An 18,363-nucleotide genomic window follows, 5' to 3' on the forward strand; every position below is an offset into this window, starting at 1 on the left:
CGCTGCAGGACCAGTGCAGGCTCCAGCACCGGCCACTTTGAGGATCACGGGTGGAGGTCAGGATGGAGCGGAGCCCCCAAGAGCTCAGGGTCGTGCTTTTCAGCTTACAGCAGAGGAGGTCAGAGCAGTGTCGGATGTAGCTGCGGGTATGTTTCTTCCTTGATGTCTTGTTATCTTGTGATTATTGTGGAGTATTGTTTATGTGCTAGTATCTTTGTGTGGTTCTCGGTGTGGTATTCGTTGTTCTTTGAGGGTTATGGCATGGCTATGGGTTTAGTTTTGGGAATTTCGTGGTTATCATTTATGAGGGGTTGTTAGTAGAGACCTGGCATTGGTCTGAAGGTCGGGTAGCATCTGCTTTCTGAGGAGTGGGTAGCTGCGGATTGAGTTTCTTTCGAGCGGGTTAATCAGTGTTGATATACATGTAAGCTTTGGTATACTAGTTCACTATAAACAAGGGCTCTGATACCAATCTGTCACACCCCGAAAACCAGAGGCGGAAACATTTCCGGGGCGGACTCCATGTTGAGTATCAAATCCAATGCACATAGTAAAACAGTAAACACAAAACATTACATTACATAATATTGTTTACATCTGTTTGAAAGAAAAGTTATACAAGTGTTATACATATATCATATGAACAAAATTAAAGACGAGTCTTCGGAACACTCCGTCTTCTCCAAAAGGTGGCGGTGTACCTGTCTAACGCTGACCTGAGAATACAAGCGGTTTGAAAATCAGCATAAAGTTGGTGAGTTCATAAGCGGTTTAGTTTTGAAAAGAACGAGTTTCCTTTGCTTTCTGAAAAAGTTGTTGTTCAAGAAAATCCCATATTTTCTTATGAAAACAGTTTAGTTATCTTTTGTTACCAATTCGAAAACAGTTTGTTATGTCAATCCAGGAAAATCCCATATTTTCCTAATAGTTTAGTTATTCGTTTGTTACTTTATTCGTATGTGAATTGTTATGCTATCCCAGGAAAATCCCATATTTTCCTATGTATTGAGGTTGGTTCTTAGGTTTGATTTCGAAGTACTAGTAATTACCATACTTGTAGTATTAGTTAAGTATTCTAAACTCTTAGTTGTCCTATATTCGAATGTCTATCATCTACTAACTTAGTTGTATTTTCGAATATTTGGATTCACCAGAAACGTACATTACAGTAATTTCGATTATTCTGGTGATATCCAAAAGAGTACATTAGTTGTATTTTCGAATCTCTGTTGACATTCTGAGGCGGATGTATTCGAAACTCAGTAGAGGTCCAGAGGCGTACTTTCGTATTAAATTCGAAACTCTGGTAACACTCAAGGGGTACACTAAATGTATATTTGAAGTCTTAGTGTCATCCAAAGGCGTTACTTCGCATTCGTATTCCTATTTCTATTCGTATTCGTATTCGTATTCGTATTCGTTTTCGTATTATCATATTGGTTATATTCGTATTCGTATTCGTACTACACTATTGGTTACATTCGTATTCGTATTCGTATTCGTACCATCCTATTGGTTATATTTGTATTCGTATTCGCATTCGTATTATCTTAATGGTTACATTCGTATTCGTATTCGTACTACACTATTGGTTACATTCGTATTCGTATTCGTATTCGTATTCGTACCATCCTATTGGTTATATTCGTATTCGTATTCGTATTCGTACTATGCTATTGGTTACATTCGTATTCGTATTAGTATTCACATTCGTATTAATCTTAGTTATGTTTAGTATGATTTCTTTTACAAAAAGTAATATAAATCAAAACACTTTTTAAAGAAATCTGGCTTTAGTCTAACAGTTTAACCTGCAATTCGAACCATTAGTTATCACGATTTTCAATATTAGAAACATACATGAAATAAAACATTTGAACTGAAAATACATTTAAGTACAAGATTCCCTTGTACCTTTGCTTGTATTCCCCCTGAAAACATTTGAAAAACATTGGAAAACATTTGAAAAAGGGTAGGGGTATGAACTCACCGGTTGAGAAACGCGTCAGATTGGATCCTAAACGTCAGTTCTGGGTTCGTGAACGCACAAGATTCCTATGGATTATGAAATGATACATATTTGTATTTAATTAGGACATGATTAATTTATTTGTTAAGGACATACACTTCTAGTTGCGGAAACACCCCATTTCGAGTGTTTGGAAGGACCCGGGTGGCGTTTAAGGACTTGTATGACTAGGGAATGGAGTTTACTCTTCAAGAGTAAACTCCTTAAGGAGTTTACTACCCTAAACACCTCATCCATATGAGTTCACGGCCGTGAACTCATGGAGGTTGATTTTGGGTGCAAAATAGCTTCATAACACTCGGGAATAATTGCTAGACTTGGGTTTTTGGCTTTGGAATGGATTATAACACACATAGGGACCATTTATTGGAGTTTACGGCTGTAAACATGGAGTTTACGGCCGTAAACTCCCCCCTCACATCCAATTCTTAAAGTTTTGGTCTTAAATCAATCACACATGATTCTAATGATTTTTCCTAAGCCTTGTATCAAATTTTGGGGGACTTTTGGCATGATTTTAGGAGTTTACGGCCCATGAACACCCTCATGGCCGTGAACTCTTATGAAAGGGTGATTTTATATGTTTCAAGGTCCAATACTTGTTTGTAAACAATTCTAGAATTTATCCCAAGGCTTTAGGTGTGTTAAAGTGGCATTTTAACACATTTAGAGGAGTTTACTCCCCAAGAGTATGAGTTTACGGCCCAAGCATGTTCTTGGGTAGTAAACTCAAGTTTACTCCTCTAAATTAATGTTCAATGTGTTCCAAGGCCAATTCCATAATTCTACATGTCGTATCTAAGCCTTATTGGAGTTTTGGAAGGGTTAAGGGCTTAAAAACCCCCTTTATATGTGTTTACTCTCCATGATATGGAGTTTACGGCCCAAGCATGATCTTGGGCAATAAACTCATGTTTACTCTCCAAAAATTAAGTTCAAGGTGTTCTAAGTCCGGTTCATTAAGCCATTAAGCCATATCTAAGCTCCAAAGGTCGATTGGAAGAGTTTTGGGGCTCCAAAACCCATTTTATGTGAGTTCACGGCCTAGGACTGTTCTAGGGCCGTAAACTCATGAATATGGTCCTATTCCATGATTTGAACTCGAATTTGAAGGCTAGAGGGGTTGCATAACAAGTTAGGGAAGGTACCTTGGTGATTTGGAGCTTAAATTTGATGATTTTGGACCTAATTCTTGAGTTTGAGGAGAGAGGTTAGAGAGAGAGTAGAGAGATGAAGCAAAAGCTTCAAATGAAAGCTTGAACACGTTTAAATAGGTCCCAAAACTTGGACACGGTGGAATTCTACCTGATACCGACATTAAACGGGGCTTTTGGTCGCACCCGATTAAGTTTCCGTAACTCGGCGGGGACGTTTCTAAAATTTCTGAAATAAACATTTTGGGCTAATTTCATGAGTTCCAAAGGGGTTTGGACACTCATTAGTATCAAATAAACATATAAGTTTAAAGAATTTAGCCCAAAAAAATGAAATTGGAACGAATTGATAATCGGCGAATTTTTACGGGTAGAACGGGTTTTCGGCGATGGAAAATTTCGGGTTGTTACATCCTTGTCCCATAGATCAAGATCCATGGACCAAAACTCTCATAAAATGGACATAAGGAGATCTAAGAAACTATAAGCCAATAAGAAGACTTGATTACCAGAAAATGATGGAAATGAGATGGTGTTGTTGGATCTACAAACTTCCTCTTGAACCTTCAAATTCCTTCTTCTTCTTCTAGCCTCCAAGAACACATAAAACACTCTAAGATGACTCTCATACTCTCACAAGGCTCTAGAGTTTCGTGGGTTGAGCTCTGGATAATGGAGGCTAGGAATGGAACCAAGAGAAGGAGAATAAGATGCTTAAATAGGGTGCCAAGTCCCGAATTTAGGGTTTCCCAAACCCTGACCAGCTCACCAAGTTGGTCCCCCAACTCGTCAAGTAGGTCACATAACCTGCGACCCAACTTATGCTCCTACTCGTCGAGTCATCCTACCTACTTGACAAGTTGCTTTATGATTTTGAGGTTTCCTTTCCTTTCTAGGTCTTCTGAATTCAGGGTGTTACACGATAAACCCAAGTAAATGAAAGGGAGAGCAGCGAACTCCCACTTCAAGATGCTAGCAAACCTATCAATCTCCAAAGAGTTAACATTAATGCCATAAAATTTGCTTTGGTACAAGTTTACCTTCAAACCCGAGGCAAGAAAAAAGCATCAAAGTAACCTATTAAGATTAACAAAGTTGGTTTCCGACCAATCTCCAATGAAAGTAACACCATCGTCATACATAAGATGCGAGATAGAAATGTTATTTAATGGAAAGACAACCCATGTAAGTAGTGAAGTTCACATACTATTTCCATAAAAACATGAAGTCCTTCCATAGCAATAATAAAAAGAAATGGCGCTAGAGGATCCCGTTGCCTAACTCCTCTAGTTACGTCAAACTCTTTTGTAGGCGAGCCATTGACCAAAACCGAGGCCCTACTTGAAGAAAGACACCCCCTAATCACATTCTCCATTTCCAACCAAAATCCATTTGATCCAAAATCGAGTCTAAGAACTCCCCAACTCAAGGAGTCAAAAACCTTGTCAAAGTCCACTTTGAAAATTAAGGTTTTTTTACTTACACTTTTTGGTCCATGTAATGATTTCATTAAGTAAAAGGGGACTATCCAAAATATTTCTACCTTCCACATAAGCGGTTTGTTCAGGACAAATAATTTTATCCAAAACTCTTTTAAGATGATTAACAAGAATCTTTGAGAGCACCTTGTATAAACACCCAACAAGGTTAATCGGCCTATAATCCTTCAAATAAAGTGGATCATTAGAATTCGGAATTAAAGAGATAAAAGAGGAGTTGCATCCTTTTGCCAAGATACCGGATGACTCAAAGTCTTTCACTAACATAATCACATCACCTTTATCAAGTCCCAATAATTCTTTAAAAACTTAAATGTAAAACCATCGGGTCCTGGCGCCTTATCATTTCCACAACACCAAATCACGTCCTTAATTTCAATTTCGGAGAAACAATTCGTAAGAAAATCCCTACCTCCATCCCAAATTTTCTTAAATTTATCACTTATAAGCTACGATCGACTATAAAACGACTCTTTAAACTTCTTAGAAAAAAAATCCCACACCTCATTTTTGTTAAAAAAAAATTATTTAACTAATTTTCGGGGAAAAAAATTGTTTATATTTGCCGAGTTTGTCTTCTAAACGAGTTAACAAATATTTAATAGTCTTATCTTTAAAACTCTCAAAAGAATTGCAAAAAATTCTGGTTTGGAGGGCCACGCCCACCGCCTACCATATGTGGGTTTTGGGGGAGAAGGTGCATGTGACGATTTCTTTGTTTTAAATTCCCCAAAGTGATTTGACAGACTATCTACACGGAGACGAAGAACAACACCTCCAACCTTCTCGATTGACCTCTGTTTTTCTCCTCAGGATTCACACCCCATACTAAAAGTCCTGTTTGTGATCCTTCCTAAAGGTAAACCCCGATCTAGTTTTACTTATGCGTCTATATCGGTGTAAACACCCACTTATACGCAGCCTTTTTTTGTGTCTTTTATGTGGATATATAACTGTGTTGATTTGCTTTCTAACACTGAGAAGAAGCTCTATAAGTCTCTGTAACTCATCCGTGTCTGAACGTTTCAGACACCAAAATCATAGCTGCTGATTTCCCGTATTTATTTGAATTTAATATTCCGTAACAAGAAATCTGAGCCCTTTCTAGATTTTCATTTTGAGCTTCTTAAATCCGGATTTTTGGGCCTTTATATTTGATTACGAAGCATTTCGTTTCATTTATTCGAAATGGGTACTTAAAAGTTGGATAAATTCTTGAAATTTGAGGTTGCGTTTTTCCGAATCATTGAAGCTCCTCATCAATTCGATTCTTCGTTTCTAATTTTAGTACTCTATTGAATCTTACATTATGCTTGAAGACCCTATTAAACTTATTATTATGATGAACAAATCTAGAGCGCTAATTAATATCTGATTTTCTGATTGTTTAAAAGGTCAAAATAATGAAAAATCGTTCCAACAAACCTGAATAATGATATAAATGTGACTTTAACTCTGTCACTACTTCTCGAACACATGAATATTTGATATTGTCATGTTATTGACATGATTCATCAAACTAATGAATTATAAACCTTCTCTCATTTATTTTTTTTCTTCCATTTACAGAAATGATTTATATTCATGCAATCAAAGTGTATGTAATGCCAATAGTTGAATCAAATCATTAGCACTGATTTTGGTTTTCTTCAAAGATGGAGCTAATTTTAATACTTTTACTCCTTGGAAATTTGCATTTAGTAGCACCTGATGCTCAAGGTATATTCTGATTCTCCTTGTATTTGTATTTTACTTTCATATAATTTTTTTTTTGTATCTATTGTTAGGAATGAAAATATAAAACTTTTGAGATAATTTTATTATTTGTAGGAGATGCACTTTTTGAATTGAGAACTTCACTCAAGGCTTCACCAGATCAACTCACTGATTGGAATCAGAATCAAGTTAACCCTTGCACTTGGTCTAAAGTTAGTTGTGATTCAAATAATAATGTTTTTTCTGTGTAAGTAACTATAACATTCATTTATTTATTTATTTTGATTAAATTAAATTTAGGTTTTCTTGTGTGATATTAATTGTTTATTTTATTTGCAGATCTATGTCTTTCATGGGATTTACAGGAACCTTGTCACCAAGAATACAAGTTTTGTCAAGGCTAACAATACTGTATGTATAGGAGAATCCACAATAAAATATTATAAAATTGCAATTTTTCTCTCATTAGGGTTTGACTTTTTTTCGTTGACTTTCAGTTCTTTACAAGGGAATCAAATAACAGGGGGGATACCTGAAGAATATGGAAACCTGAGTAGCCTCACAATGTTGGATCTTGAAAGCAATAAATTAAATGGTCAAATACCATCTTCACTTGGAAATCTAAAAAATCTTCAATTTTTGTAAGCAATACTTTATTTAATTTAATACATATAAAGATAAAGAATCTTTAACATTCCATTGATACTAATTGATTAATAATTTTTCTCATTTATATTTTTTAATTTGTAGGATCTTGAGCCAAAACAACCTTGAAGGACGTATCCCTGAATCACTTTCAAGTCTTCCAAATTTGACTAGCATGTAATTTAATTAATTAATACTCTAAAAAGAGAAACATAATTAACATTTTAACAAATCTAGTAGTTAATATTTCTAATTTTGTTAAGCGTCGTTGTAATTTGTAACTACTTTTTGAATGCAGATTACTTGGTTCCAACAATCTGAGTGGTGAAATACCTGATCATTTATTTCAGCTTTCTAAATTCAAGTATGTATATTTTAACTTTTTAAAAATTAGAGTTCTTAATTTTTTATTTGTTTATGATGTTTTTATCTTGACATGTTATTACAGTTTTACAGGGAACAGGTTGAATTGTGGGTTTAATAATACCCACCCTTGTGCTTCTACTTCTGGAGGTATTTTTTTATAGCAGTGAAAATTGTTTTCTATTTGGATAAAATTTGCTATTTGTTTTTACATTTAAGTAACCTTATTAAATTATAATGTTGTAGATTCTTCAAAGAAATCAAAGGCAGGAATTGTAATTGGGGTTATTGGTGGAGTTCTTTCCCTTCTTTTGGTTGGATGTTTGGTGTTATTTTTATGGAGGGGTAGACACAAAGGCTACAAACGTGAGGTCTTTGTTGATGTTGCAGGTGACTGTGAGCTTTTAAATATTTTTTTATTTAAAAAGTTTTTTGATAAATGACGATTTTGCCCTTGTTTTCTTCATCTTCCTCAAGATACCCGAAAAGTAAAACCAAATTCAGTCCAAAACCCCATAATATATCAAACCTAAAGTGAAAACAAAACTCTTTAATGGTCCGATTTTTTTTTTACAGTTTCATATCTCAAATCTATCGATATGACCATATTGCCCTTGTCTTAGTGATTTTCTTCATCTCCATACTCAATAAACCCTAACATCAAACCATTTTCAACTAAACCTAAAATTAATAAAAAAAAATAAAATAAAATAAGAAATCCTATCCTACCTAATATAAGTGGGCTGAAATTTGCATTATTCGTCCGGTTAACATATATGAAAATGACCATTTTGCCCTTGACTGTCTATTTTCATCTTCCCCAAAAAACCCTAAAATCAAACCGATTTCTACAAAAACCCCAATAACCATACATAAACTTAAAAACAAAACATAATCAAACTCAAAACAAATCCCAATTTAACTTTTCAATCCACCTTCGCATTTTCATTTAAATTTCTTCCAATTCTCGTTGCCCTTTTACTAATTATGTTGTTCCATGTTTGACTTTTTAGGGGAGGTTGACCGAAGGATTGCATTTGGTCAACTCAAGCGATTTGCATGGAGGGAACTCCAACTTGCGACTGACAATTTCAATGAAAGAAATGTGCTTGGACAAGGAGGTTTTGGGAAGGTTTATAAAGGAGTTCTTGGGGACAATACAAAAGTTGCAGTCAAACGGTTGACCGATTACGAGAGTCCAGGTGGCGATGCGGCGTTCCAACGTGAGGTTGAGATGATAAGTGTGGCGGTTCATCGGAATTTGTTGCGGCTCATTGGGTTTTGCACCACCCCAACCGAGCGGCTGTTGGTGTATCCCTATATGCAAAACCTAAGTGTTGCATATCGCCTAAGAGGTACTTGATAATTTGTTATGCTTATGTTCTTGTAAGAAACTCTATGGAATGTAATGACTCATTCCATTCCATTCCATTCATTTCCTTTCCTTTCCTATAGACAGACTGACCAAACATGATCATGGAATGTAAACATGATCATGGAATGTAATGACTCATTCCATTCCATTCCTTTCCTACTGACCAACCAAACATAATCATGGAATGTAATGACTCATTCCATTCCATTTCTTTCCTACCGACTAACCAAACATGATCATGGAATGTAATGACTCATTCCATTATTTTGCTTATTCCATTCGTTTGTCATTCCATTCCATCTAACCAAACACACCATTAGGTATTGTTTGGTTTGATGGAATTCGGGAAGGAATGGAAATTGGAATCAAGAAAAGAAGCCCTTTTTCTTGTTTTCTATGAATGGAATGAAAAATTGCAATATAAAACTTTATTCCGTTTCATTTCTACAGACTGACCAAACATGATTATGGGATGTAATGACTCATTCCATTACTTTGCTTATTCCATTGGTTTGATGGAATTTGGGAAGGAATGGAATGATTCATTCCATTGGAATCAAGAAAAGAAGTTTGTTTTGTTGTTTTGTATGAATGGAATCGACCATTCTTGAAGGAATGTGATTCCTTCCATTTTTGTTAGTTTTCATTCCTTGGAGAGAGTGTTCTTTTTCCAACCATGGAATGAAAAATTTCAATATAACTCTCTTTCGTATTTATTTATTTTTTTAATGAATTCATGGTTTTATTTAAAGTACAGTTTTATTTTCTAAAAGTAACTATAAATATATTTTTATCGTAAATCTTATTTGGGCATTAACGAGCTTTTATTATGTTCATTCTCTTATATATCTGTAAATGAAAAATTCATCAATTATAATTAAATAATGTTACATAGCATACAATTACATTTTATTCACATGCAATATAAAAAATACATTTTTTTTCTTCAAAAAAACCGAACAGACCATTAGTTTTAAGTTTTACTAATCACTTAATATTTTCCAAAAAAAAAACAGTTTTTGACCTAAAAAACCCCGATTATCAAACCAAACACATAATTTTAATCTTGTTTGGTTTTCACTTCTACATCACTCGAGAAATTTTTTCATCTTACAACATTACACTTCAAAAAACATTTATCAAACCACAATACCAAAAAAATTAAAAAAACACCAAAACTACATTGCTATTTCTCAAATAACAAAATTTCACATTTGACAGAAATCAAACCTGGTGAAGCTGTATTAGATTGGATGACAAGAAAAAGAATAGCATTAGGAACAGCTCGTGGACTCGAATATCTTCATGAACACTGTAACCCTAAAATAATCCATAGAGATGTAAAAGCTGCTAATGTATTATTAGATGAAGATTTTGAAGCAGTTGTAGGTGATTTTGGATTGGCTAAATTGGTTGATATTAGAAAAACAAATGTGACTACTCAAGTGCGTGGGACCATGGGACATATTGCCCCTGAGTATCTTTCCACAGGGAAATCTTCTGAAAGAACAGATATTTTTGGTTATGGGATTATGCTTCTTGAACTTGTCACTGGTCAACGCGCTATTGACTTTTCAAGACTTGAGGAGGAAGATGATGTCTTGTTGCTTGATCATGTAAGATTTAAGATTTATTGTTTTTAGTTATTTTATTGAGTAAGTTACACGAATGGTCCTTATGGTTTTGGGTAATTTGCGCGTTTGGTCTCTAACTTATTTTTTTAACTCGGAAGGTCCCTGCTGTTTATTTTTGTTACGTGCTTGGTCCCTGTCTCAACCCCACTACCTTACAATTTTTTCATATTTAAATAATAGTCTTTTTAGGTAAGACAGCAGCACGTAACAGAAACAAACAGGAGGGACCAAGCGTGGAACAAAATAAATGGTAGGGACCTTCCGAGTTAAAAAAATAAGTTAGGGACCGAACGTGCAAATTACCCCAAACCATAGGGACCATTCGTGTAATTTACTCTATTTTGTTATATGTGCATCTTGTTGTTGAGGCATTGTGATTTGGGTTAAGTGCAAGAAATAGCAATTTGCTTTCGTTTAGTTATTTATTATAGCTTTCATTTTATTTTTCTTGAAAAGGTTTTGTGTTTTGAAAAAATCAACCAAGTTATAGCAATTTAAGAAAAGCACATTATACTTCAATTTATGGGAGTGAAATTGCTTTTTTTTTTGTTTGTGGATGATATTGCTATGATTGCTAGATTTTTTGAGGTAGAATATTGTAATAGGAAGAAGTTAAAGTAGAATGGTATAATAAACAGGGTTAATCTCATAAAAGACCTTATATATATATATATATATATATATATATATATATATATATATATATATATATATATATATATATATTGCCAGGAAAGACAAGACCTTGTATTTTTATCATTTTTTCCGAAAAGGCACTCGACTTTGTATTTTTTTTTTTCCGAAAAAACCCTCAACCTTCTAAATGCTTTTTAAATAAACCCTCAACTTTTGTAGTTTTTCTTGAAAAAACCCTCACATTTTACAATTTTTTCTGGAAAAAAAAATGACTAAAAGGGTCAGATCGGAAAAAATGAAAAAATACAAGGTCTTTTTCAGGCAAAAAATAAATTTAAACACAAAATAACAAAATATAAGGTCTTTATCAGTATGTTGCTTTTGCTGTTTTTTGCAATTAACCCTTTTAATGGGTTAAATTCAAAACATAGCAACACACGTCCATTGATTTTTTTTTGAAAAAAATCTACCGAATTATTGCAATTTCATCTCTATAGAAAACTGTTTTTTTACTATATTAATTGGCTAGAATTTTCAAACTACAATGTCAAAAAAAAAAAAAACCCCGAAAGTACAATGCTATAATTGATTTGATTTTGAAACTATCATGCCAAAATACAAAATAAAAAAATAAATTAAAAGTACGATGTTGATCATCTTATAAACATAAAGTAATTGTTATTTTCAGGTGAAGAAACTAGAAAGGGAGAAGAGATTGGATGCGATTGTTGATAGGAATCTGAGCAAGAACTACAACATGGCGGAAGTGGAGATGATGATAAAGGTGGCATTACTATGCACCCAAGGGTCGCCGGAGGACCGCCCTGCCATGTCGGAGGTGGTGCGGATGTTGGAAGGGGAAGGGCTGGCGGAAAGGTGGGAGGAATGGCAGAATGTTGAAGTCACACGTAGGCAAGAGTATGATCGCTTACAAAGAAGATTTGATTGGGGAGAAGACTCCATTTATAATCAAGATGCTATAGAGTTATCCGGTGGCCGATGATTTTTCATCACCACCTTAGTACGTACATACATGTTATTTTTGTATCTATATCTATATCTATATCTGTATCTGTGTATTTGTATCCATATTGGAATTTGTTTTCTTGTTTGTGGACTTTGTGTGTACAACTTTTAGAGTTTTGGTTTGTGATTATGATGAGTAGACACTAGAACATACAATTCTAGGATTGGATTATGATGATCTTGTTATTGGTGTCTTGTTGATGTTTACTTGTTTTTTTGTATGACTATGAAAAAAATCATGCTTCATTGCTTAATAACAAGTTACTTTTCACTATTTGAAAAAGTTGTTCTCAAATACATGTAATTGTAGTAATGGAGGTGATTTTTTAAGATGCATTTTTATAAAATTGGTAAAAGTTCCAATGTGACAACAGTAAAAGGTCTTTAGGTCATTAACTAGAATGGGAAGAAATTTTTGTGCAATGATTATTGTAAATCAAATGTCCAAAATGTTCTTGATCAATTAAACATATACATAAGTGATATTGGTCAATATCCATATAATTTAGTTTCATATATTACCTTTATCATGCATCACATTGTGCACCTCATCACCTATCCATTAAAATCCTGATTAAAGGCTGTTTTAGAATCAAATGTGGAATAACTATTTTTACAAACTGATATTCTTTTGGACTTTTCAAAGAAAATTAAAAACCACAGGGACTGTTTTTGCAGTTTTCTCAAAATTATTTTGTTATGCAGATTACAGGTTGAGGGGGTGTGAAGTGGACGTCTAGAATTCAAAAATCAGAAAGCGCTCTTAACTTCGTATCCTTTCGATCTTGTTCGTTCGTACGCCATCAACGTCGCTGAACTCATCGCCATCTTTCTTTTCATTAAGGTCAGATTCCTTCTTTCTCTAATTCTTTCTAGTTTCTTCATCTGGTTGATTCTTTCTATCCACTTTTCTTTTTATTGCTTCATCGAAGATTAGGGTTTATACGTTCTGTACTCTGGATGAACACTTTCACTGTTTATGGTTCTGACTAGTTTCTACAGAAATGGAAATCATTCCTCCTGTGTTTGGAATCAGTTCATTTACTCCAGACAAATTGGCCAATTGAAGGACTAATTTCATTCCAAGATTTTACAATTTACATCACTCTTCCCATCTTCATACTTTTACCCTTTAACTTTGATTTCATTAGGGTGATTCAATTCCCTTGTTTGCTTTCAACCTTCTGCTTCAGAAAGTGTCAGTTAAAATGAGAATATGCTTGTTTGATGAGACCTCGACATTACCATGCTAATGTAATGAATCCATATTCTATTTGCAGGAAAGGAGACATGAAGGTTAAGCTTTTGCGTATCCTTAAGATATCACTTTTACATTTCAATTTTATCAGATTAATTAAAAATTCATTGTTTCTGTTCTTTCTTAACCAATTTGCCAACAAAATTCCGGCGAACATATAAACAGAGTATGTCTTCCACCATTTTTTTTTTCAAAAGAAAAAGAAAAATTGATTTATGAATTATGAAAGGAATTGAAATTGTATTTTTGTTTGTTGATTGGTGTATAGATGGCATGCAGTAGCTTCATGGACATGGGATGCTCAAGATGAGACATGTGGGATATGTAGAATGGCTTTTGATGGCTGTTGTCCTGATTGTAAACTCCCTGGTGATGATTGCCCACTAAGTAAGTCTCTTGGTTTTATTTTAAAATATAGTTTAGGGGTATTTTGGTCATTTAATAAAAAAAAAAAGAATGGAATTGAATCTCTTCCACAATCCATTCACACCAAAGAATGGTGAAATCCATCGGACATGGAATTTGAATGATTCTGACTGAATTGAATTCCATTAATTTGGTAACTAAACATGTGATGGAATGGAATCTTGAATTCCGATTCCGGTGTTATTTGTTTGTTTGTTTGTGTGTGTAGTTTGGGGTGCTTGCAACCATGCTTTCCATCTTCACTGCATTTTGAAATGGATAAATTCACAGACTCCCCAGGCACACTGTCCCATGTGCCGGAGGGAATGGCAGTTTAAAGAATGAGCCTCCATCGGAATTGGAATTCCATTCCATTCCATTCTCGCGTCTCGATGCAAATGACTATGTAATTCAATTCCTTTGTAATTGACAAAATCGATGGAATTCAGTTGTAATCTTCTTTCATTTCTATAAATGATTGAAATGCATTTTGTAAACCTATAATTGGTGGCATTGTAGTGTGTTGATTTTTTTCTATTATGTAATTAATTTTTGGTAGTTTGCTTTGTGTTGATAAATTTATGTTATTAAATCTGTACAATTATTTTTTTCACGTAAAAAAGTTATGAACGAGGAAACTAAAAAATTAATTTAAATATTTTTACAAGTAATTTTAAATAAGTTTTGTGAACAAGAAATAATAAAACAACATGATTTTATCATTTGTCATTATCTACTTACATATTTTATGACATACATACCAAACATAAACAAATAAAATTCCATTTGTTTTGATCCTTTCTAAAACATTCTATAAATAAAAAAAAATACTCCTAATATTATTACACTTACAGTTTCCAACTTTTCAAACAAAGAAATGGAATTCCATTTTGTTTTCTAACAACCAAACATTTGAGACTTCAATTCCTCTATATTCAAATCAAAATATTCAAACAAATCAATGTCCACATCATATATATATTATTCTAAAACACTTGACATAACAAAAACTTGGACTCAGTCAAAGTCAAACTTGACTGTTGACCAAAGGTGGTGAAATGACATGAAAGGAATGAAGAACTTGTTCCAAAATCATTCGTGTGTGGTCATCAAGGGGTTTTTCAGGGTTATCTGAGTAAGCAATGTTTAAAAGGTAGAGCTTCTTGGAGGCAACAAATGCTGCTGAAAATACCCTTTTTACCCCTCCCCTTGTGCTATCTAGCTTGTATTCAAATTCATACACTTGTACATCATCACCCTTTTGTCCCCCTCTCTCTGATGATGATATTATTTCTACATCTTTTGTGCTTTCCTGTATCAAATCAAGTTCCAAATCTTTCAAATTGCAACCTATTTTACTCTTTTTTTAAAAGATTTCTACATTTATCTTATGTATTATAATAACAATGTATATACATTTCTTTCCCCATTAATATAATTATGGAACAAATGAAGATTACCTTTCGTTTCTCAGCTTGAATAAGCTTATTAGCAACAAATTGAGGATCTCCAAACTCACGAAGAGTGGTGAGACGAACTGGTGTTACAACAACCCCAATATTGTTTCCTCCTTTACTTGGATCTTCAAACAATGCAGTCGCACCTGCTTTTTCAACCTATCAATCAATCAATTTCACGGAATGAATCAAACCAAAAAGGAAAAAACAAACCCTAGAATGAGGAGAGTGGAGTAGTAGAAGAATCGATCTGACCTTTGTCCAAGGTGTGGGTCTGAGGAGTGTGAATCCCTCGTTCGTATCTGTATAGCTTTCGAGCTCTAAGGATTCTTGCGTTTGAGCCCAGGTGGATGTGGAAGATAAAAAAGGAGAAATGGGTGATGCGATTATGGTTAGAATTGAGATGTTCAACAGGTTTCTTCTGGTTGGCTGAATCGGCAAGCGATTGTTGTGATTTGGTGATGTGGGTCGTTGAAGATTAGATAGAGGAGGAGAGTGGGGGGATGTTGAGTTTGATGCATTGACGATGGTTGGTTGTGTTGTAGGATTAATTTTGACCAGGGAAAAACAAGATGAAGATATCATCTTCTGGGAAAGATGAGTCTTGCAGTTGGGATTTGGGGGGATTTTCTCATATCCGTTTTTTATTGTGCTAATTTTTATATGTTTTGGTTTTAAATCTTTTTTGAATGGTTACACTTTTGATTTATGTTGAAAATACAAAATAATTAGGTTGTATCAAGTTTGTCAAGATCGGATTCTGCGTAGGATTGTTTTTGGGTTTGTAAGATCGGGAGCGTAAGATCAGGATCAGAATCTTAAGATCCCACAAAATTAAATATAAATTTAATTTATAATTTTCAATCATGAAAAATAGTTCAAACATTCAATGTTTTGTTCAAAAGTTATAAAAACTTCAAAATATTAGTTATAAGTCGCAAGACAAAATATGATAAATGCTAAATTGGTAAGGGTAAAAGACATAAAATAGTAAAAAAAAAAAAAAACAAGGGAGGTATGATCGGATCGGATCTCGATCCTACTTACGATCTTATAGTCCTACCTGCGATCCTACCCCAAATACGATCTTTTGACAATCCAGATCATTTTTCATACCTAGGATCGTAAGACCGTACGATCCTACGATTAGGATCGCGATTTTGACATCAATGGTTTGTATGTATAATTGTATATTGTAGTCTAGGGTGACAAAAACTAATTAAAATATTGAACAGAACCGAATGAGTCTTAAAATTTTAGTCTAATTTATGAAAAAAGTCCAAAATTAATTTTTGTCTATAGAAAAACACAAAATACCAGCTAAAACTTCGGAAAAAACCCTTTTTGGCCGGTTTCGAAGATTTAGCCGGTATTCTGTCCTTTTTCGTTAGTTTGCTTAAAATATTAGGACTTTTCTGAAAGTTACCCGATAACCAAAATATTAGGACTTTTTTGAAAATTACTATGAAATTAATGTATATTATTATTAACAAATCATTTATAAACATAAAAAATAATTTTTATTATAAACAAAGGAAATAGATTGGTTGCTAATTTCTAGGAATAGAATGGTCGACTATGTACTTCTCTATTGTTTGTTGACCACTTCAAAGTCTTTATGTTCTTCCTATGTATCGTTGTGGGTGTCATAGTGAAAAATGCTCTGTTAGGTGTGACTAATGCAAGAGTTGATAATATTTAATACACAATCAATAAGTGTCTACTTGCTATTAGGCATGACGCTATATGATCACGTGTTATTAGAAAATATCATTACACGAACATATAGATCTTTCATTATGTTTTTTATCCTAACTAACACCTAACCTCCAAACATTACCCGGTAACAACCATAAAATTGCACACATCTATCGAGAGTGAAAAGTAAACTTTGAATGACAATTTAAATAGATAATCACCATTAACTTGTTTCCATATAAATTATCATTCATAGTTCACTTTTCACATTTTATAGATCTGTGTTAGCCGATGGTTGTTAACATGTAAGGTATGAATGTTGGTGGTAGTTAGGTTAAACAACATAAGAGGAACACCAACATTAGAGGAATGATAACTAAGTTCATCTCACCATCATACCCAGAACAATGCATAGGAAGAACGTAGAGAGTTTGAGTGGTCATCAAACAATAGATGAGTATTTAGACCACCAATTTATTCCTAGAAATTAACAATAAATGTATTTTCTTTATTTATAATAAAAATATTTTTTTATGTTTATAAATGATTTGTTAATAATAATATCTATTAATTTCATGGTAAATTTCAAAAAAGTCAAAATATTTTGGTTATTATATAATTTTTGGAAAAGTCCCAAAAATTTAAGCAAACTAACGAAAAAAGACAGAATACCGGCAAAATCTACGAAGCCGGCCGAAAATGGTTTTTTCGAAGTTTTAACCGGTATTCTGTGCTTTTCTGTAAATGAAATTTAGTTTGAGACTTTTTCATTTGACTAAAATTTTAGGACTTTTCTGGAGATTTTTCTTTATGTTAATATGAGAAGGTTATCGATATTTACATACTTTATTTTTCTATTTTTTTTTTCCTTTCATGTATTTCTTAATATTTAAAAATATATCATAAAAACATGTATGATTTTTAACAAATTAATGATTAAATGTATCTTATAAATCTATAAGTTGTTTCAAACATATTTGGGTACAAGATAGAAAAGAAAAAAAGATCATTTAATGACAAAACTTAATAAAGATGTACTATTTTTTATATATACTTCTTATACCTTTTTAGTTACAAAATTATAAATAGTATATGAAATCAACACAGAAAAAATAAATACCCCAAAACCATAAATAAAGACTCAAAGAAATTTTGTATTACATATTAACTTCATAGTAAATTCACATTTTCAAACAATAAATGATTTGCGTCTTCTTAAATGTTTCAATTTCAATAAATGACTTCATAAAATTTTGTTGATGGATACTTATAATCGCTTACAAAGAATGTATTCAAATGCTTATTGTCAACATATACTATAAACAGACCGACCATATAACTACTATAAACAAAAATGATACACCTTAATAAATAAGTGTTTATCCTTTTCAACTTATGTATTATCCGAATTTAAACAAAATTTTGGATTTTAGAATAACATCAAAACTAATCATATCACTTAAAACTT

At 33.2% G+C, this 18,363-nt stretch overlaps 3 protein-coding genes across 3 annotated transcripts; 2 read left to right on the forward strand and 1 right to left on the reverse strand.

Annotated features, from left to right (window-relative positions):
* The first annotated feature begins 5,307 nt into the window (after positions 1-5,307).
* LOC145052695 (putative LRR receptor-like serine/threonine-protein kinase At5g10290) lies at positions 5,308-12,249 on the forward strand. Its single transcript, XM_079000556.1, has 12 exons — positions 5,308-5,541; positions 6,252-6,401; positions 6,513-6,645; positions 6,738-6,809; positions 6,896-7,039; positions 7,149-7,220; positions 7,342-7,407; positions 7,492-7,556; positions 7,653-7,796; positions 8,420-8,761; positions 10,003-10,397; positions 11,740-12,249. Exons 2-12 carry the CDS (start codon positions 6,338-6,340, stop codon positions 12,052-12,054), a joined length of 1,812 nt encoding a protein of 603 aa, XP_078856682.1. The 5' UTR covers positions 5,308-5,541; positions 6,252-6,337; the 3' UTR covers positions 12,055-12,249.
* Positions 12,250-13,081: 832 nt separating this feature from the next.
* On the forward strand, positions 13,082-14,298 carry APC11 (anaphase-promoting complex/cyclosome 11). Its single transcript, XM_078998017.1, has 5 exons — positions 13,082-13,135; positions 13,229-13,275; positions 13,358-13,450; positions 13,604-13,722; positions 13,970-14,298. Exons 1-5 carry the CDS (start codon positions 13,082-13,084, stop codon positions 14,083-14,085), a joined length of 429 nt encoding a protein of 142 aa, XP_078854143.1. The 3' UTR covers positions 14,086-14,298.
* A 353-nt stretch (positions 14,299-14,651) lies between these two features.
* On the reverse strand, positions 14,652-15,866 carry LOC145052696 (Photosystem II reaction center PsbP family protein). Its single transcript, XM_079000557.1, has 3 exons — positions 15,453-15,866; positions 15,201-15,356; positions 14,652-15,052 (listed from the first exon to the last, which is right to left on the reverse strand). The coding sequence occupies exons 1-3, from the start codon at positions 15,780-15,782 to the stop codon at positions 14,768-14,770; spliced, it is 771 nt and encodes a 256-aa protein (XP_078856683.1). The 5' UTR covers positions 15,783-15,866; the 3' UTR covers positions 14,652-14,767.
* Positions 15,867-18,363: the final 2,497 nt, after the last annotated feature.

Source organism: Lactuca serriola, chromosome 5 (genome assembly GCF_051521515.1).
Source record: "Lactuca serriola cultivar US96UC23 chromosome 5, Lser_US96UC23_V15, whole genome shotgun sequence".
Lineage (NCBI taxonomy): Eukaryota > Viridiplantae > Streptophyta > Magnoliopsida > Asterales > Asteraceae > Lactuca > Lactuca serriola.